At 35.6% G+C, this 21,942-nt stretch overlaps 1 protein-coding gene across 1 annotated transcript; it reads right to left on the minus strand.

Moving 5' to 3' along the window:
• Positions 1-346: 346 nt before the first annotated feature.
• Positions 347-21,654, minus strand: LOC129271469 (uncharacterized). Its single transcript, XM_064106732.1, has 5 exons — positions 21,401-21,654; positions 19,451-19,570; positions 9,742-10,100; positions 3,579-6,687; positions 347-3,408 (listed from the first exon to the last, which is right to left on the minus strand). The coding sequence occupies exons 3-4, from the start codon at positions 10,051-10,053 to the stop codon at positions 6,073-6,075; spliced, it is 927 nt and encodes a 308-aa protein (XP_063962802.1). The 5' UTR covers positions 10,054-10,100; positions 19,451-19,570; positions 21,401-21,654; the 3' UTR covers positions 347-3,408; positions 3,579-6,072.
• Between the last annotated feature and the right edge of the window lie 288 nt (positions 21,655-21,942).

The following is a 21,942-nucleotide window of genomic DNA, read 5'->3' on the forward strand; positions in this document are numbered from 1 at the left end:
AGAGCTGGCTTCTCCTTTTAGCACAAACTGGTGAATTTAAGAGTATTGTGGTGTGGCAGATATAGTCCGTTTTAATAGCCAAAATCATTTTATGATCATAAAATCAATTATCCCTTCAAAACACTGTTTTGTTCAAGTTTATACCTCAGAAAACACTGTCATTATTTTTATTGCCAGATATTTCAGACATGGCTTGTTCATATTGTTCGTCGACGGGTGTTTTTGTTCGATATTATTGCAATCACTTGTCGTTTGTATTAGGTGATGATGACTTACAGTGTATTGAACACATACAAAAGAGGATAAATGCAAACAGAAAACCCACCGTCTCATCCATAATTTTTCTGTCACTTTTAATGAGTTCAACAAAAGATTTCAATGATTCTCTTGGTAAGCATTATTAGAATGTGTAGATTGGCGGCCGATGTCACATGAAAATATATCTGGTAAAAAAAACATATCTGCATTCCGTATGTAAACCGTAATCGTGATGATCAATTGATACAATATTGCAATATAAAGATAATTAAAAAAAATAATAATAAAGTTCATCCTGTAAGCGCAAATGCGAGCTTCATCTCTTACAATTCAAGTGACAAAAATGTTCTTTGGAGAATAAATTTGGCTAATCTATAGTATTAAAGAAATTATTCAGGCCATACTCTCTGATCCCGTCTGTGATGTGAATTCCATAAACGGTTAACGCAATAAACATGATGTTAATATGAATACAATAAATACTTTATTTATGATTGATTTTCCACCTTTTTTTATACAAAACATTAATGTGGGATATCATGAAATACTACTTAAAAAGATAATGAGAGAAAATAAGATAGATTAACAAAAAATATGAAAATATATATTATGATTAATGTTTAGTTATTTAGTGTTTTTTTCCTTTCCCGGCACCAAATAACTTTTCTTATCAAAATATCCTAATGGAGCACCTATTTTCATCTCATCATTATCTTTCTCCATCACCGCTTCAAAGGGGTTAACCACCTAGTAAAAAGGTTATGTTCTAAAAATGTACCAAAACATGTAAATATTGAAGGCCTTGGTACACACGATACATCATTCTAAAGTGGTACTTTGATAGCGCATCACGGATCATTTTCCACCAATTACGTTCCCTTTTGGCCTTAAATTATTTTCCCTCATGATCAAAGACGAGAGGTTTAAATCGATTTGGTGGAACAAGTGCTAATCCCATTTCAATTTAGGTGTAGCTGTGGCGCCCAAGGCTGCCCCATATCGTCTGCAGCATGTAGAGGAATCCATTATTTGTTTCGGCAGGCACTTAGTGGGATTAACTGATTTCATTTTGGGAGGTCATTTATTCATCTGGCTGAGATTAGTCTGATATTGTAATATCGATATGATGATTGAAATACATGAAAAAGTTAAAGAATTTCCTTTGTTGTATGTTTGCCAAAGTGTTGTTCGACGAAACCTCCAATAGACACATTTACATACAGCTTGCATGAAGGTGTGTAGAGGTGTTTATCTGTGAGTGAGTGTGTGTGCATGGGTGCGTGAGTTAACGTCGGTGTTTATTATGCATATTAATTCAAAATAAGAAAAGAAAGCAAAAAATGAAAAGAAGAGTTTTGAACGATGAATCACTATCAAACATTTGTGTGATATAGCATTTTCATTATAGAGAGGGATAAATATTGATCAGGCATTGCATAATCATTTCATTGTTAGTGGCATACCATCTAGCCCATTTCGCTCGTGTTCTTTCTAACCTGGCATATTTACTTATAAATACACTGAATAGGGCAGTGGGACATAAAAGCGACTTTCTCAATAAAAAATGAAGGTATAACGTAAATTTTCCAGCAAGTATTTTCTTTACTTTCAACACTCTCCAATCTTCTTTTCGGTCTGCTCGTTTTTTCATCTTCATGTTTAATCTTGATCACGTCAGAATATCAAAGGTTAAGGTCTACCCCTGCTCCCCCCATCTGCGGTGCAGCCCTTAAATAAAATGAATTTGTTATCTTTTATAGAATTATTTACAATGCATTTCATGTAATGAAGTCTTTTGAAAGACATCTTTAATATTTTCTATAAGTATGTATGTAGAGATACGCGTGTGTATCATTTTCTTTAATCTCGTTCATTCTAATACGAATTTATTAAGTACCATCTGTTGCTTGAAAGGTCATATAGTCAAGTTTATATCTTATCTGTATATGTTTCTATCCTATCATTATTCGTCAATGTCTTTATCATTTCTTTTTCTGAAAACCCTTTTATTTTTTTGTTTCAATTAAATTAAAGAAACGGACCATTTAACAGGTATAATTAACCTAATTTTCACAATTACTAGTAATAAGGATTAAATTTTGGGTGATTGCATGGCTTGAAGCACATGTAAGTAAGTCATGGTTAGCAATTACAGTGATAGATGACCATCATTACCAGTCAACCAAAACAATCTATCAAAGATAAAGTATATTTTTCTCCTTATGTAGGTATAGAAATGACTCATCGTCAAAATGATTTTATGAATTGAGGTAAAGCATTTTATTTCGAATCAATAGACAACACTGTAATACAATACACAATAATTTATAGAAAATAAATCAAATATAATTTACAAAACAAGTGATTTTTTAATTGAATGTTGATTTCAGATGAAATAATTTCGATAAGAAATTAAACCAAATATGGAATGATCATTGTTGATGAACTCCCTTGTAGATTATGGATATTAATCATAACTTTACAAGACATAATCCAATGCGGATGAAAATTATCTTCTTAAGTCGTCCACTAGGGACAATATCATTTTATGAAACGCGTAACTATAGGCCTATAGATAAAGTCAAAACGTAGGAAAATTTGATTTATTTTTAATTTTTGAAGAGCTGTGTTGTGGATGGGAAGATGTATGTATACACTCATTCTGTAAAACCTTCAAAATTTACAAAACTATTTGCGACCACGTTATACAATAAAATACGTTTTTTTTTTTTTTATAACGGCATTAAAATATAGGGGACTCTCTGATGACATAAGTAACACTGACTACATTATTGTCTGGTCAAAGTGTATTTCCCGTGATACCAATAGGGAATTTTCGCCCTGCTACGCAGAATAAATTCCAGAGCACAGTAAATGTATTGAAAATGCAAGTCAAATCAGAATGAACAGCTGGGAGGTCTTTGTCGAAAATCGTTGAACCGGAAGAGCAGTTTCGGGACTGACGAAAAATTGCAAATAAATATGTCGTTTGCCCAGAGTCCAGGACGAAACAGCTGTTTTGATTCACCCATTTTGGATAAATACTTCTTGGTTGCTCTTTGCCATGAATGGCATGTGACAATACATTTACTATGTTATTGTAAGCGTTCTGCTTCTCGTTGTGAAAACTCCTTAATCTCTCTTCACAACCTTGTACCTTGTACCTTGTAGTTCTATTCCCTGAAGTCCTCCACCAGGAAGGGTAACTCAGGGCTGACGAGAGTGGGAGTATTGTTACTCTGTTTTGTTTTGTTGCATGTTTAGTTTTACTTTAAGTATGTCAGTGCTGTTGGAGGATACCGTATCGGTTGGAGGATAACGACCGGTTCTTGTAGCGAGAGAATGAGGATGCTGTTCTTCTCCCTCTTTCTTCGCATACTCCATTTTATACCCTTGAGGATGGGCCTCGATCGTGAAGATGGAAGTAATGGCCTAATCCATGAATGAACTGGAGAAGATTCACCAAGAAAAGGAAAATCCATTCAATCTGATTGAAGATACGCATTATCGTGTCCACTTGCAAGGTGAAGCTTTACCTTTCTTACCGGGCGCGCGGGGGGGGGGGGGGGGGGCAGTCGTGGTAAAGCCATTTAGTGAGGCGCGACTCAGCCAATGATGGAGTATGAAGCACTACAATGTACACTGTTTTGAAAAACAGAAGACTTCTCAGGAAAAAAATACAAAGTCATTCTACAAATTGTTTTAACAGGGAATTTTCTGCAATTTAACCGAACAGATCTATTTGAAAAGGCAAAAAAGAGAGAGGGGAAAATTGTACCAATTTACCATTTACCAATTTACTGTAATATGCAGTATGATAACGGATGTTCTCGAGATTCTGCAGGATTTTTTTTCGTCTGTTTTTTAAAGAGAACGATGACAAGCCACCATTTTTCTTTATTTTTTTTACACAAAAACTCTTTATTACAACATGGTTTACTATTTAATTGGTCAGGTATTGTTTAAAATTCAGACATCAATGTTCAATTTCTAATACTTATCGCTTAAATGCTAAACATTGTTGTTTGGACTTTTTAAATATTTTTATAAAATCTTTATAACTCTTAAAGAATAATCGTAAGTTGTTATAGTAAACAAGATTGTAAAAATGACATACATGTTTTTTAATTATGTTTTACTGTGTATAAAGTTTGACAGTAAAGTTATATAATATATGATACATATTAAAATATGATTAATGATAATCAACAATGAACATTCGTGTTTAAAGTCGTTCGTAACTTAACGAAGGTTTTGTGAAACAGCCAGCGCCCGCTCTCGTCATGGTGCATAAATAAAGGATACGTAATGAATACTATGCCCAACGGCGGATACAGGACTGACCCGTAGGGGCACGCTGAGGGCCTTCCTTTTCTCTTAAAAGATTCTGCCTCACAAAAACAAACCCCAAAAATTTAACACCGACAAGCAGTGTACACATTTTTTTCGAAGAATAATAATACGTTTTCCATGAATGTAAAATGTGGTCATTCATCGGCCCTTTTCACACCCTTTTTACTCTTTCCGCCCTTTTTAAAAGATTCATTCTTCAAAGATGAATCTCCGTCAAAACTTTACAAGATATATCTTCTTTTCTGCTTTTATTTATACAAATTTTACTTCCCGGCATTCTTCCTCTTTATATTTAATCTTTAAAAAACATGTGTACAAAAATAAATGATTGGTGGGTTAATATCCACAATTACACGTTCTATACCCCTATTTTGTTGCGAGATGAACGTTGGGTTATATGCCCCAACAAAAATTAATTTCGTTTCTTTTATCTTGACAAGATAAAATGATGTCAACTGCAGTTGGCATACAATAAAAATCACAAAGTCAATTTTTTTTTCGTTAGTACTGAAAATGGTATAAATGCAACAGGAATGTACATAGAAAAATATAATTACGTTCCGATCAACACACAGGGGCGGCGCAACGGGCGGAGGGGCAAGAGACGGCAGCCCCTCATGATTGTTTTAAGCATTGAATAATCGGGAAAAGATGGGAGAAGGGGAAAAGTTGGAGGTACAAAAGTGAAGAGCGAGGAGAATAAAAAAGAGGTCTGGGTGGTGAATTTCTATAATACCCCCACAATTAAATTGAGAAAAATATGACGCCATCTTTACGTCATCATGACCCCCCCCCCCCCTCCCCCATCAAAATATCCTGTCGCCGCCTCTGTAAAAATAAAAGATTTTATCTCACCAGCATTCTTCACCTAAAAAAAACCAAAAAATATCATATAGTAGCTACTTTAGTTCTTATGAACAGACATACATTAATGATATATTTTTTCTTTAAATTTTCACACTCATTTTAACAAAAATAAAACAATCATCAGATAAATAACTACATGAAATTTCGTTCAAATGCGTTCATATAACAATTTTTTTTTCTCTTTTTCCCTGATCAAAAATTTGATTGGTTTGGAAAAAAATTAATATATAACAAGTAATAATTATCTCACCAATAGTATTTATAGAGAAAATAATTAGTTATATGTTTCACGCGTGGAAGCGTATACAGTCAATGCGAGTAACACTCTCGTATATTATCATATCACAGGATACCAGTTTGAACCAGTTGTGACCAGTTTAAACCAATTAAGCATTGACGGGGATCCCATCCTTCGATTTATATGTCGTGTACATCAGCCTAGCTATGGGAGAGGTTCGTCTGCCCTCCACCCTTTGATGGACCAAAGATCTCACGAATTCACGGTCTCTGGGGGCTTCAGTTCTTCAACTTCAAACTTAATTATAGTAACAAGTTAAGTATACTGTTTCTAAGTTTGACCTTTGTTCATGATGTTCATTTAAGTTCAGTTACCAACGATAGTTCAGGATCAATGCTGCCTCTCTGTTTCCGACAGAACCCGAAAATGAGACGAAAATCTTTGAGTCTCCACCAGTAGATGACACCATTCGCAATCCAATTGACGTTTATCATGATATCTGAGATTGTGATAAGACAATGTTCTTCATGACCAAGAATCTGCCTGGTCCAAGTTACCCAGGGACAGATCCAGCACAGCACAGTGGTCCCGAAGACCATTCCGAAGGTTCTGAGGACTCGTTGGTTCTGGTCCTTGCGTTCCTGGGTGATGCTCCCACCGCAAGGTACCTGGGCTACCGACCGGTAGATGAAGAGGTAGGCGAGGCCGGTAGCGATTGTGGTTGAATACGAGATGGAGAGAAGGGCTATGAAAAGGTTCGTATCGTTGATGACGGCTATGGGTGAGGAGCAGATGAATCCTATGGCCCATGTTACCATGCATGTTAAGATTAGCCTCCGTGTTGTAATGATGTTCCGAGAACCGAAAGGGTCGACGCGGATTGTTATGAATTGATAACCGGTTACCAAGACAACGCTTAGAAGTGATACCATGGTGGATGTTGCCAACAAGATGACCAGGAACTTTTCCGCCTAGAGAAAAAGAAAAAGACACAACAGCGTCAGAGAAACATTTACACCTAATTAAGCAAAATAACATCAATCAGAGTGCCCTCGCAGTTAAAATTAAGCTGGTATATCAGGTTTTATAACAACAACTTTAACTATATTAAATAGTCGGGAAGGGTGATCTATCCAATGCAAGGTACTTATTTGATTTAGTAGCCTACTTTTTGTATTTATGTTTCGTATTTCAATTCAATCCAATTATTTGTATCATTTCCATGCCAACATAAGACAGGGCAATATGAATTAAATACAAATTAACGGATTGACATTTTAGAGAAAGGCAGTATATAATAAATTGAGCATATGGAAATGAAGATGAGGGGGTCCATGCACTAAAAACAATATTTGTAAAGTGTGGACCCCCAACCCACCACCAATTAGGGAAAAATGATTTTTTTTTTATCCCACTGTAAATAGAATTTTAACAGTACTGCAAACTATGTTTAAATTTATATAGAAATTCTAAGGCTTGCGCGCCTCTGTTACTATACAAATAATGCACGTAAGCGCGTGCATGCAGGGACAAATAATGAACGATGTGCGAGAAGAGCCAATGGATATACCACTCCGAGGTCCGTAGGACCGAGTGCGGTATTTCCATTTGGCGAATCGAGCACAGAGTCCTCTATGCACAAGAATGCGTGTACTGTTTGTTTTATACACCCCCTCACCCATGTTACTGAGTTGCCCCAAAAGCTATATTTGATTCTTAATTCTAGATAATTCCAGAACTCGCACTATCCTACACTCTGACGTCAAAGTGTAGGATAGTGCATTTGGTATGACGTCAGAGTGCAGGATAGTGCATTTTGGATGCAATAGCGCAATTCGCTGAATATCATGTGATCCAATTTGGACCAATCAGATTACAGAACATTCTTGGGAGTTATATAAAATGGCTTACTTCTATCGTTATCAAAAAACGTATTGATATTGTGCGTGCAGTAGATATTTTACGCGTTGTATTGATCCATTTGAATAAGTTTTCTGATAAAAAAATATCAATATATTAAGTCCGTTCCTAATTTTTATTAACCCCATGAACTCAACAAAGCAATAATAATAATAATCTAAAATTATAATTCAGTCGTGATAAAATTATTTTTGCGTATCTCGATTATTATCATGTGAGATCATCCGGCAAAATTCGGATATCTCGCTTTGGTACGTCAAGAAGACAATTTTGAAAATACATTTTCAGCATTCAAAGACGTTAATTCTTGTCGATGCTTGAGTGGAAACTGAAACTTTCACACCCTATTGAATTAATGGGACAGCTTGAAGTACGTGGTGATCATGCATGGTAAACACTAAAAAAATAATAACTTGGCCTATAAATTTTATAAATCAAATGACGAAGAAAACCCAACATAGTATTTAAAAATGTTTAAAGTCCAGTCATACCAGCGAAACGAACTCCAGGGGCCCGTTTCATAAAGAGTTGCATCTGTTGTAAATTTGCCACTATGGCAACTACCATGGAAACCTTGATTCTGATTGGCTGCTGAGCCCTGTTGCCATGGTAATGCCATAATCATGGCAAAGTTACAACAGTTGTAACTTTTTATGAAACGGGCCCAAGACCTACCAAAGCTATTTCCTTTTACTAACAATGACAGATCATCGGTCGGTTTGGAATCGGTTTCATTGGTGTGACTGTAACAAAAAAAAATAATGTTCACTTTTGATACACAAATAAGATCCTACTTGTTTTTTTTAATGTCACTCTTGCATTTCATTAAATAATTTTTGCAGGTACCTCATCCTGGATCTTTCAAGTATATCATTTTGTTCGAATGTATTCGCGTTTGGCTTTTTATATCCTTCGAATGTATACTATTTCACTGAATACAATATTCAATTTGGCTTTGTTCTCTTTTTTTTCATTTCGTAGGGAGATATCAATTTTCAAAACTGTTGTAGAGAACTACAATCGAATATCATCTGAGGCAAGAATATGTTAGGAGATCGATTTTAACTCATCTTATACGGGTTAAGATTTTTCGAATCTGATTTTTTAAATTATAAATTTATATAAAATCAGTGATTTTCAGGTGAAAAAATGGCAGAAAATCTGAGTGCGTTTCATGAAGCGATTGAAAGTAATTTTCTCTTTTCTGATAACTGTTATACAGTAAAAGCGCCATCTAGCTTTTATACCACGCTTTTTACTATGCAAACCTTATAGTAGTTGTTTAAACTTTTTGAACAAGTAAAAAAAAAATCTTAAACAACAAAGTTTAATTATCAATACTTAATTCTCAATAAAGTAAACATAGTTGTTTAAACTGTTTAAGCAACTACTGTAAGGTTCATATAATAAACAACGTTGTACACTCTAAACAAATATTGGGTAAAAATGTTCCATGAGGATAATTATGTGTCCAACCAACATTAGGCATTTCTTTTGGGCATTTTTTTTTCATCCAGTGTGATGAAAATTTTGCCCATTCTAAAGCTGCAATTGCTGCTTATTTTTGTAACCTTACTGGACAATATGCTTTCCGCATTGGGTAAAATACTGCCCCCAATTGGTTGGACACATAATTACCCTCGTGCTGGTTACAATTTTACCCAATATTTTTTACAGTGTATGAAATTTTATAGAGAGTTTTTACAGTGTAGAAATGTGAAAATCTTTTTTAGCTGCTTGGCTGAAAAAAGGGTATTTTCGTAAATATCAATGACAAGATGATTAAAAAAAATCACTATATTATTATCTCTAAAGGACAAGTCCACCCCAACAAAAAGTTGATTTGAATAAAAAGAGAAAAATCCAACAAGCATAACACTGTAAATTTCATCAAAATGGGATGTAAAATGAGAAAGTTGTGATACTTTAAAGTTTTGCTGTTTTGTGAAAAATAAGCGAAACTTTGAAATGTCATAACTTTCTTTTTTTTCATCCGAATTTGATAAAATTTTCAGCATTATGCTAGTTTGATTTTTATCTATAATTTATTCAAAACAACATTATTCTGGGGTGGACTTGACCTTTAAGGAAAGAAAATATCTTACCTGCCCCGGAATTTCGAAATCACCCGCTAAAGAAAACATAATGATGGACACCGCACCACTGAAGTCAGCGAGCACGAGGTTGTATGGGAAGATATGGTGCTGCCTTCGAAGTCGACGATGACACGGAATCAAGATCAAAGTGGCGACCATCAACGACGTCGCTATGGCTAACGTGATGTTTTTAGTGATAAACAAAGGCTTTTGACATCGTGATTCTCCACCGCCATCGGCGTCGTTGGCTGACATCGGCGACGTCGCCAAATTGGCATCCACATCATAATTGCTCGCGTTTAACCATGGCGTGGTATTCATTTTTCACAGTCGAGTTGGTAGATTGGAGGATGAGCTATCGACGAGATCTAGATGTGAAATGAGGAGAATGGTGGAAAACTCATGAGAGAGAGTCGCTCATGGTTTGGTCGTTAAACACGTCAAGCCGTAATACCACCTCTGTTTTGTGATGCGCGCGGTTTCTTAATAACCTCGGATTATACATCTTCGCTTCTACACCGGTGTGGGATGATGCCATGCCATGGGTTTGTGGGGGTGAATGACTGGATATCACCAGATCTGATATTCTTCCGTTTGTTTTCGTTTTTCCAATTAATGACGACATCGGACTGCGTCCAATTAACAACAGGAAAAAGGGGGAAAATACCGTGTTCTTAATATTTTTTTCTTGCCATTAAGAATTGAGGAGCAGCCTGACCTTGGGCCTATAAAGACCCTTTTGAGTCTTGGTTTTGACTGTCTCTGTTCCATTTAATTATTGTTTGCACATATATACTAAACTGTTATAGTACGAAGCCCCAAACCGGACATTTTTGACAACCAAAAAAAAAAAATTATCACGTACGTACGTAGTATTATTACGTACGTACGTGATAATTATTACGTACGTACGCAGTATTATTGCGTACGTACGTGATAATTATTACGTACGTACGTGATAATTATTACGTACGTACGTGATAATTATTACGTACGTACGCAGTATTATTACGTACGTACGCAGTATTATTACGTACGTACGTGATAATTATTACGTACGTACGCAGTATTATCACGTACGTACGCAGTATTATTACGTACGTACGTGATAATTATTACGTACGTACGCAGTATTATTACGTACGTACGCAGTATTATTACGTACGTACGTAGTATTCTAATTTTCATTGGTCTATGGAATCCGATATTCGCCGAATGTGGCCGACATCGGCACCCCGCATTGCATGGCCCAACCAACGTCAGCTTGCTAGCTGGGACCATGGTTGGACCATAGTCATGCTGGTGATGATCATGACTTTTCATCGATTATAGGGCCTATATAACAGGGACCTGGGAACGATTTTTTCAGTGGGGGTGCTGAAATCTCTCCTCAAAGGTGGGGGGGCGCCGGCCGCGCGGGGACACAATAATTGAATTTTCCATAATTACACACACACACACCTCTAAGGGCACCACACACACACCAACCAATCCTCCCCCCACACACATATATATATATATATACATATATATGACAGTCACTTCTTAGCTTTCTTCTTATAAAAGAACATAGATATATAATGAGATAAGTCGAGCGCGATCGAAACGCGAGCTATTTTTTGGGGGGGAAATTCATGTATTTTGTCCTGAAAAATTGAATATTTTGAGCAATGTTTGTGGTCCTGAACAAGATGCGTATGTAACAAATAATAACTGCGAACGTGATCAGTGCGAGCAGATATTTTTTATATACGCTCTGGTCTGATCGAAAGGGAAGTGTTATAAGGAATGTTTGCAGTTATACTCATTAAGACGATTCATATATCACCAATCAAATAATGCGAGCGCGAAGCGCGAGCTGAAAAAATTGACATTCCGACCTAAATACTGGACATTCTAAGCACTTTTTGCAATCATGAACAGGATAAGATGCGAGCGCGAAGCGCGAGCGGAAACAAAATTGAGATTTCAGACCAAAAAACGAGACATTCTAAGCACTTTTCTAATCAAGAACAGGATAGGTATATAAATATACAATTGATGCGAGCGCGAAGCGCGAGCGGAATTAAAAATGAGATTTCAGACCTAAAAACAGGACATCTTAAGCACTTTTCTAATCATGAACAGGATAGGTATATAACTATACAATTGATGCGAGCGCAAAGAGCGAGCGGAAACAAAATTGAGATTTCAGACCTATAATTGGGACATTCTATTCATGTTTTGAAAATCAAGAAAATGATGGGTAATTGGATATATTCTTACATTAATAATGTGAGCGCAAAGCGCGAGCAGAAAATTTTTGATATTCTGATCTGAAACTCCACACTGAATGCAATATGGTTTGAACAGATAAAGAGAAATCAGGCGAACATAAGAATAAAGATTTGATCAAAATCCGACAAGGAATATCAAAGTTATTGCATTTTAAAGATTAGCATTATTCCGGTGAAACAGTTTTAAGCATGTCTTCATTAATATTCAGTGAGCAAACTGATGATGTCATATCCCCAATTGTTCTTTTGTATTTTATTATATAAAATTAGGTTTATTTGATATTTTCCCTTCAAGAACCAAAAAACAGTTGAATTGACAACTGATTTAGTCTATTAGATATTCTTTGCTGCAACTTATTTCATTATAAGGGAGACATATCATTCACACTGGTATGAAAAAATTAAACAATTTTGATTCCATGTAATAACACAAGAAACAGGATAGTGGGGATGTGATATCTTCAACCCGCAAGGGCGGAAATCCCAGAGGGGACAGGGGGACGTGTCCCCCTACCAAAAATAGTAGGGGGACACAATATCAAATGCCCCCCTACTATTTTTGGTCTTTCATGGAGAAAAATACATCACTTCACAATCGAAATAATAGCTTTTGGACTAAATGACCTTACATTTTGGGTGAAAAACTTTTTTTTCTTTTTTTTATGCTTGTCAAATTTTCCATGCAGGCCCTGGTCCCTCTACCTTTGGGAAGAGATTTCCGCACATGTCAACCCACCTATTTAATATTCATGACGACATGCATATCACCATTTTCATAAACTATTGCTAAACTTTAGAATTAAATAACTTAACTATTTGTTATCAGATTTTCATAAAATTGTATTTGATATAAATATTTTCAGCCCGGAGTAGCCCCAAAACAAGCTGCGTATCTGAATAAGCATGCGTGCGCGTGTTTAGAGTTAGCCCTTTAGTATCTGGGCGTTGTAAATACTTTGTTTTTATTATAAAAATCAATAATGCGAGCGCGAAGCACAAGCAGAAAATATTTGATATTCCGATTTGAAAAAGGGTGAATTTAAACACTATTTTAAGTACTGTGTCGGAAAATTCTTAAGGGGGTGGGGTCTACAAAACGTCGTTCATTTTCATTACATTTCTGTCATTCATCAACTTACCACTAGATTTCCAGGAGGTGTTGCCTATGGAAAATAACACATGCAGCACCCCCACATTTTGGGGTGCTTCACCCCCAGCACCCCCGCTTCCCAGGGCCATGGGGCAGGGCGAAAAAGACTGAAATTTGATTTTTATTGTCTGAATTGTAATTCTTTATACAAAACACGGGCGGTCGGGCTCGCCCACACTTGATTCGACATAAAACCCTCTAAGTTTCAAGTCCAACCACACCCTTGTCCCTCTCTGCTATCGAGTAGTCATGGTAGTGTGTAAACTATAATGGTTATCCAAAATTTATTAAGTGGGTAAAAACCATTTATTGCGAGAGGAAAAGTTATGTTATGAATAATGGATTTTTAACTAAGGTAATTAATATGTAAAGAGGCATATTCCAAGGGTGCCCAATTTCCCCCTATCTTTTTTTACTTGTAATTGAAACAATGGCTTTAGCTGTGAGACAAAATGACATTATCAAAGGTATTCCAATCCAAAATGAAGAAGTGAAAATTTCATTGATGGCGGATGATTCAACTTGTTTTTTGGATGGTTCCTTGGAATCTTTTAATATAACATTTCAAGTGCTTGATAAATTTGCTAGTAGTTCAGGGTGTAGGCTTAACTTATCTAAGTCAGAAGCTATCTGGATAGGAAGGAAAAAAGGTTGTCAAGATTTCCCATTTGCTGAAAGAGGTCTAACATGGAGAGATAATTCTTTCAAAACATTGGGTATTCAATTCTCGTTGAATTTTAATTCACTGTATAGTCTTAACTATGTTCCTAAACTGAGGCAGATAGAGAATATATTGAATTGTTGGCGCTCAAGAAATTTGTCTTTTGTTGGAAAAATCTGTGTTATTAAAACTTTATTAATGCCTCAGTTGCTGTATTTACTATCTGTTTTGTGTATTAAAATTCCAAGCAAATTTTTTAAAGATCTAAATACTTTATTTTACAGATTTATTTGGAATGGAGGCAGGGACAGAGTAAAGAGGAAATATTTTTGTAATGACTTTTCTGCCTGTGGGCTCAAGATGGTTGATCCCTATACATTTTCATTGGCTCAGAAAATGATTTGGGTAAAATTTTTGTTAAATGATAACTACAATAGTGGATGGAAATTAATTGAAGTTTCCTTTTTAGACAAATTTAATGCAATGAGGGACATTTTGTGAAAGGCCCATGCACCTGAACAAATTTTGAATAATTTAAATTGTTCCCTACTTGCAGACTCAATCCGGACCTGGTACTTGTTTAGAGATAAAGCTTCCAGAAAAGAGTTTGGTTATGATTATTTGTATTTGGGTTATTCACATTGTATTTGGTTTAATAGAAATGTCAGATCCAAATCTAAACAATTTTTCTTTTATGGAAATTGGTTTAATAAGGGCATAGTTTTTATAAGTGATCTCTTTAATCCACCCCATCCAGGTTACAAGTTATTTGAAGAGTTAGTTCTCGACTTTGAAATTTCAGCAAAAGATAGAAGAAAATTTAATTTTCTATTACAAAATATTCCTGGTCCATGGTTAGATTGGCATAATAATCCAGATTTAGATATCCATTCCGAAGTTGTAGATAAATTATTAGAGAAAAGGAAAGTTAGCAGTTATGCATACTCGATATTTTTCGATCAATGTCTCCCAGATAATTGTATTTCCTTTTGGGAAGAGTCGTGCCCTTCTAACGACAAAGTAGACTGGGAGAAAATACATATGCTGAATTTTAAGAGTACTATTGATAGCCGCCTCAGATCATTTTATTTCAAGGTGTTTCATAAGACAATTGCCCTTAATGCATTTTTATTTAAAATCAAGAGAAAAGATTCCCCAAACTGTTCATTCTGTAAAAGAGACCCTGAAACAATTGTACATATATTTTGTGATTGTCCGGTGGTTAACATTGTATGGGATGATCTTTTATCTATAATAAACCAAAAACAACATTCGAATATTATCCTTTCCCCCTTTGTAAAGGTTTTTGGTATTCAAGGTGATAATTTTCTAACATTCATTTTCCTTGCTTTCAAATACTATGTTCACTTTTGTAAATTTAATAACAAAAACCCCAATATTGTGGAATTAAAAGCTCGTATCAAAGGTATTAAGGATATTGAATATGTTTTGGCGAAGAAAAATGGTAAATTACCTGTACATTTTAAAAAGTGGAGATTTGATATCTAATTTGTTTTATGAATCTGTCTTGACAAGTACATACCTACATGTACGTAAGTGCTGCTCTGTTTAATCATGTAAATAGCTTGTTGATTTGTTTGATTTGTACTGTGATTTATTTTTTGATCAATAAAGATTGAAAGAAAAAAAAAAAAAAACTATAATGGTTATCACGTATCGCGCGCGACTACGTCTGTATCGGCGTGCCGGAGCTTGATTGAGTCGCGTTACATGTTATAGGAGGGATGTTATTGGAATATGTGAAAGACGTTGTATATGATTTGCGATTGTCGGATGTGATAATTATGTACATTATAACATATATAAAAAATACAAAGGGAACCTGATTTCGTGGGGGTGCTGCCTATGGAAAATAATACACGCAGCACCCCCAGCACCCCCGCGAGTTCCCAGGTCCCTGCTATATAACCCACAATATTCATATGATAACCATTCATTTGTTCTCGTCATCAGGCTGTGTTTTCAATTAAACCATTCCTTTCAGAAACTGCTAGAAACACATTGGGGAAAGGACAATTAAAGGCCTATTATGTTAGTGTTTTGGCGAGACAGTTTTTTTCAAAAATGTACCCACACGCGACACTGGGATGAGCCCCTATTATTTTACCACCCTTTTGAAATTGCTTCGTTCTCTGCTTAAATTTGAATATGATATGGTATTAATTGATGTAAATTAAGTGAAGATGTATAGGTGTTTAAAAAAAGAAAAACTATTTGAAGAGGCTGGTATTTAAAGGGAAATTCTATGCGGGAACAATCAAAGCAGAAGGCCTATTGTAGGCCCACATAAAAATTTAAAGCCTGCGGGCTTCGCGCTAGCGTGATCAGATTTCAGTAACTACCGGTCAGTCAGACCGCAGGTCCCTATGCTAATGAGCAAAAAGGCCAGATTCATCCAAATCATCTCATGGCTGAATCCTCCTCCTTGGAAAATCTCGTGATTCGTGAGATTTTCTTTCTCTAAGAATTTACCTGTTTTAACCTCAAGTTAAATGAAATATTATTGCACCATCAGGTAGAGTGAAAGTTACTCTTTCATATTGGTCATTTATTTTGTATACAATATTTTGTTAAATAAGTAAATTTCTGGCCTGAAAATGTGCCTCAAAACTGAATTTTCTTCATCTGTTTTCTTTTGTAAATTGTGCAAAACTTTTTATTTTGAGCCTCAATGATATCTATATCACCATAAAGCTGAACTTCTGTACTTCTCACAATGCCACTCTTGATATGCGGCACCTTTTAATCGGGTCAAGATCACACTTTTCCCACCAAGGTACAAGACGAGATTTCTGAAATTGTGTACTTGCAAGAAATCCAGAGTTCTGATTGGCTGGATAAGGTTCACAGAACAACAGGCGCGGGGTATTTGAGGAGATTACCACATGGGAAGTGTGACCTTCCCACGAGCCCAGGCACTGGGACCGTTGGAATTTGCCATTGTGTGGTCTCTTTGACCAATCAGAGTGCAGTATTCTTGTTTTCAAACTGTTTTATGTACTTGGCAAATGAAAAGTGTGATCTTGACCCGATTAAACAAATTCTTATTTTGAAACATATATCATTTCAAAGCATGCATATTCAGCTTTATCATGATATAAAAATCATTTGGGCTCAAACAAAAATAAAGTGTGAAAATAGCAGCTTTTATCAGGTGAAAATATTTATTTTGTAGCATATTTTAGATCAAAATTTTAACCTATATTACAAAATCTTTGAATAAATTCAAACACATGACCTGAAAGAATGATTCTTCTTCTTTACAATGATACCAAATTCATGAAATTTGATGCACAATTAGAGCAGCAATGACCGAATGAAAAGAGGTGTTTTGGTCCGCATCAAGCTCATTAAATATGCAAAACATCTCAAGTCATGAATATCACTTGGATGAAAGAAGCCACTTTCTTGGGACCTGCAGTCTGACTGCGGTATTTGAATTCATGTATGACCTTTTGGGAGATAACATTACGTACGTACGTAATAAATACTGCGTACGTACGTGATAATACTGCGTACGTACGTAATAATTATCACGTACGTACGTAATAATACTGCGTACGTACGTGATAATACTGCGTACGTACGTAATAATTATCACGTACGTACGTAATAATACTGCGTACGTACGTAATAATACTGCGTACGTACGTAATAATTATCACGTACGTACGTAATAATACTGCGTACGTACGTGATAATACTGCGTACGTACGTAATAATTATCACGTACGTACGTAATAAATACTGCGTACGTACGTAATAATACTGCGTACGTACGTAATAATACTGCGTACGTACGTAATAATTATCACGTACGTACGTAATAATTATCACGTACGTACGTAATAATTATCACGTACGTACGTAATAATTATCACGTACGTACGTAATAATACTGCGTACGTACGTAATAATATTACGTACGTACGTAATAATACTGCGTACGTACGTGATAATTTTTTTTTTTTTTTTGATGTCAAAAATGTCCGGTTTGGGGCTTCGTATTATAGTGTGAATGATTTGAATTATGAAAAGATTTCGGTCAATGCATATGATTTTACAAAAGCATTTGCTTTATTAGATAAACGTATTTATCGCAATCCCGAAACTTCAAAAATCTTTTTTTTTTTTACTAAAGAGCATTTTAGCAGTGCATGAAAAACGCGTATTTTTGTCTGTGGGATTTGCATGGGCAATATTACAGCATATTGCACGATGCTCCAAAATCTGATGAATGTAACACTTTATGAATAATAATCATTATAGATAATAGTTACATTTGATGATTTTTTTTTTCTACATGGGATACCAGAAATATTCCATTCGTTGTTACCGAAATAGCACTTTTCTACGGTGTATGTATGATGAAATGTTTCTGCTAACACATTATGAGCCATCCAATATAACATAATATCATTAAACATCAGCTCAAAAATATCTCTGACGTCATTAATCAAATGAAACACCGATTATTTTGCGATGTCTTAATTGAACGTTCAAACAAATGGTAATGGTCTGTTCAATAATCGCAATCAATATTTGAAGCAATCCCCCCCCCCCCCCGCACATTATGATGAGCGGGTCTTATATTCTCCAGAAAGGTGCCGCGACTGAATTGGTTTTGGGCGCTGAGCAAACACATGAAAGTCCCGCGGGTTCGACTCCTGCAGGGGGTCCGATTTATAAAGAGTTATTACTATTGTAACTTGGTCATTATGGCAACTACCGTGGTAACAGGACTCAGCAGCCAATCATGTTCAAGGTTTCCATGGAAGATACAATAATAAATCTAGAGTAAATGTAAATATTTTATTAAAAGGGACATTGACAGTGACATTCATCATACTCATAACATCGAATGATTGAACAAGGCGTTTCATCTTTTTTCTATTTAAATTTCTTTCTATGTTAATTATCATTTATGTCACTGAATATAATCATAATTGTATATATGACAATGATGCATATTGTAAATACTAGTATTTGTTATAAATGTATGAAAATAATTTGTATTCTACTCTATGTTCTGTTTGAAATAAAACTGAATTTAAATGTTAGATTTGAAGTTATCTATACGTCATCTGTAATATCCGAAACACTGAAGGCATGATGTTATACAAGTTTGGGAAATAAGGGTATTCACATTCCTGTTTTGAAAGACAATTGTACTGTAAAGAATTGTAACCCAAATATCAAATATGGGAGATCATCGGAAATGCACCAATGCCTAGAGAGTTTCCTGTAATTGATGAAAGTCCGTTAGTATAGCCCCATGGTACTATATACTTTCACATGAAGAGTACAGTTATAAAAAAGTGTTATCTCCTTCTAAAAAGGGGTCATAGTGGTCATTTCATGAAGACTGGTCTTAAAGGGGAAGTTCACCCTGACTTTAAAATATATACTGTAATCAATGTTTATTTCAAGATTATTTACGACCGAATATCAATTGACGTGCTGTCTATAATGTATACATAGCCGCAGCTGATTTTGCAAACAATTAATGAGAGTATGCTGTATAACATATATTTCTACAATAATATAACTGTTTTGTGTCTAGTGCAAGGCATAAAGTTTGCTATGAAATTTGCTTCTAAATTTACTTACCAGACTTGGTATAGGGTCCACTCATAGGATGTAAACTCGATGACCTGGTGCTATAGAACGTGCACAATACTGTAGTCCTTTCGTTGTTTATGAGTTGTTTATGAATGTGAAAATTCCCTTCTATAAAAGGAGATAAACGGTAGTTATCATATTGTATATACACCAGTGGTTTTATACAATAGTTCTTGATGCATAAATTTACTTCCCTTTATCATTTTCATTTCGTCAATGGGATATGTCAAGGACGGGTTTCTGAGCCTTATTACACCATCATGTACTCAAGAGTGAATCCGGGGGCGGGGGGGGGGGGGGGGGGTCGAGCTGTAGGGGCACATGCGCATGCCCCCTGATCATGCACCCAAACTTGTACGCAAAATTACCATGTAGTAATTAGTGCCCCGTCTCTCTTTCCATTGTTTGCTTGCTAATAGAAAATATGTTAACCAATATCTGTCACTAGTTTGAAGCTGCATTTTGGTCTCAATATTGAGTTCTCGGGATAGCTAAAAATAACATGTTTACTTTCAGTTTTATTCTCAGTTTGTAATTTCAATCAAAAGTTATTCGACACAAGCTGAAAATTACTGGAGACGGATGCAAAAAATATATATTTTAATTATAACAAGGTAATACCTTTTTTTCTCTATTCAGTCCATGGCCGAAAGAAACATTCCCAAATGATATAAATAGATTTGCTACCAGGCATGAGAGTCGATCGGTGTTCCAGGTTGGGGGATGATTTACCCAAGTATTGTTGTCTGTGAGGGATTTTGTTTCTTTTTGGGCGGGCGGGTGACCAGTGGCGTAACGAGTCCAAAAATTTCAGAGGGGCAGCCATGGCGTAAAGGCGAAAATTATATTTAAAAAAAAGCTCCGAGTGAGCAAATCGACAAATACAAAAATCAAATTTTTGATAGATTTCGACATGATATTTCACCCCTTCCCCCTTTTTCTTTCTTTCTTTCTACTTCTATCTTTCCTCTCTTTGGGGAACCCCTGACCACAGGCCCCACACCTGTACGCCAGTGGCAGTGGTCCTTAAGACTGGAGTACAGTATGATATGTAAACTTTATTTCTACAACTTGACTAGTTACTTGGTATAGACTAGAACAATAAATGCGAGCTCGAAGCGCAAGATGTTTTTTTGTTGGAAAAATTAACCTGATAATGAGACAATTTGTGGGCTTTTGCCTGCTTTCATGATTATTTCCTTTTATAAACTCTTTAAATGACTCTTTAAATTGTCATTTATTTTGCATGTTCTCCACTCAATTTACATTATGAACCTGAATGAAGAATCCTATATAAACAGAAATTAAGTGACAATACGGTTGTAAAATAAACGGGGCACATCAAATGCGCTTGGCTGCGGGGATGTGTGAATATATCATGACTTGTCATGTATAAAAACATAAACATGAACATGTTATTCTATTTTATCCTGGAATATTTCTTTCTCCATCCATCTGTTTCTAACAATTTCCGAAAGGAATGGTTTTATTCAATAACAATTTACTATAGGAAAAAAAAAATCGATGGTTATCATGCGTATACGACAATTAATACTACCAACATCATAATCATGATCATCTTGTAACTCACTCCTCATCATAATGATCATATTTATATGATTAGTCATGAATACTATGATTTCGACTTTTAAGTATTGAGGATGATAACACTGACCATCCCCACCTGAAACATTGGGGGAATATCCACCCCCCCCCCTTGGAATCGACACTCATGCTCTGATCGGGGCTCTCAACAATCGGGTGAACATTATTTTGACGTTTGAGATATTCTTTTTTTTTCAGTACATTTTTTATACCATCTATCAATAATTTTTGGATCATGTCTGAAAATTTTAAAAGATTAATGAAAGATGATATTCGTTAATTTAATAAATAAACCATGACACATGCGACACAACGAGTGAAATGTAACCTTACCTGTGTTACAAACTGTGTACCATTTCTGTTCCCGAGACGACAGCAACAATATTCCCGACATCAACAACTCCTATCAAGCTCTATTTTCATCATTTTGTGTAGAAATAAACATTGCTTGCGTTTACCGCGCAATGATCCTCCATATCCTTCCACAGCTAGAGTACAGTCTAAACAAAATTTAGATTAAGTTTCATTTCGTGGTATAGGCTGCAGGATAAATATCATACTGGATAAACATTTTGCTTTCGTTGACTGCCAGTGACAATAGTATATCCGGACATTTAAAAAAAAAACCAGGGGCGCGACTGGCCTGGGAATCACACTAAGCTGGTCCACATGTATAGGAGAGACACTAATTGTTGGCCGTCGTGGGGAAAGGATTACATGAATGAAGGGACCAAGAGGCGTAATAACCCCCCCAAAAAAAAAGTTATGAAAAAATAAAAAAATTAGGAGGCCAAATAATGGCGGGTATGGAGCAAAATCTTAGAAAGATGCAAGTGAGCGAAGTGAACCAGCTAAAACTTCGACATTCATAATAC

This window comes from Lytechinus pictus, chromosome 11 (assembly GCF_037042905.1).
Source record: "Lytechinus pictus isolate F3 Inbred chromosome 11, Lp3.0, whole genome shotgun sequence".
Taxonomy (NCBI): domain Eukaryota; kingdom Metazoa; phylum Echinodermata; class Echinoidea; order Temnopleuroida; family Toxopneustidae; genus Lytechinus; species Lytechinus pictus.

Coding starts and splice junctions, on each gene's coding strand:
- LOC129271469 (XM_064106732.1), bottom strand. CDS start 10,053: ATGAATACCACGCCATGGTTAAACGCGAGCAATTATGATGTGGATGCC. Junction 6,688..9,741: donor ATTTCGAAATTCCGGGGCAG/GTAAGATATTTT, acceptor CTTTTTCTCTAG/GCGGAAAAGTTCCTGGTCAT.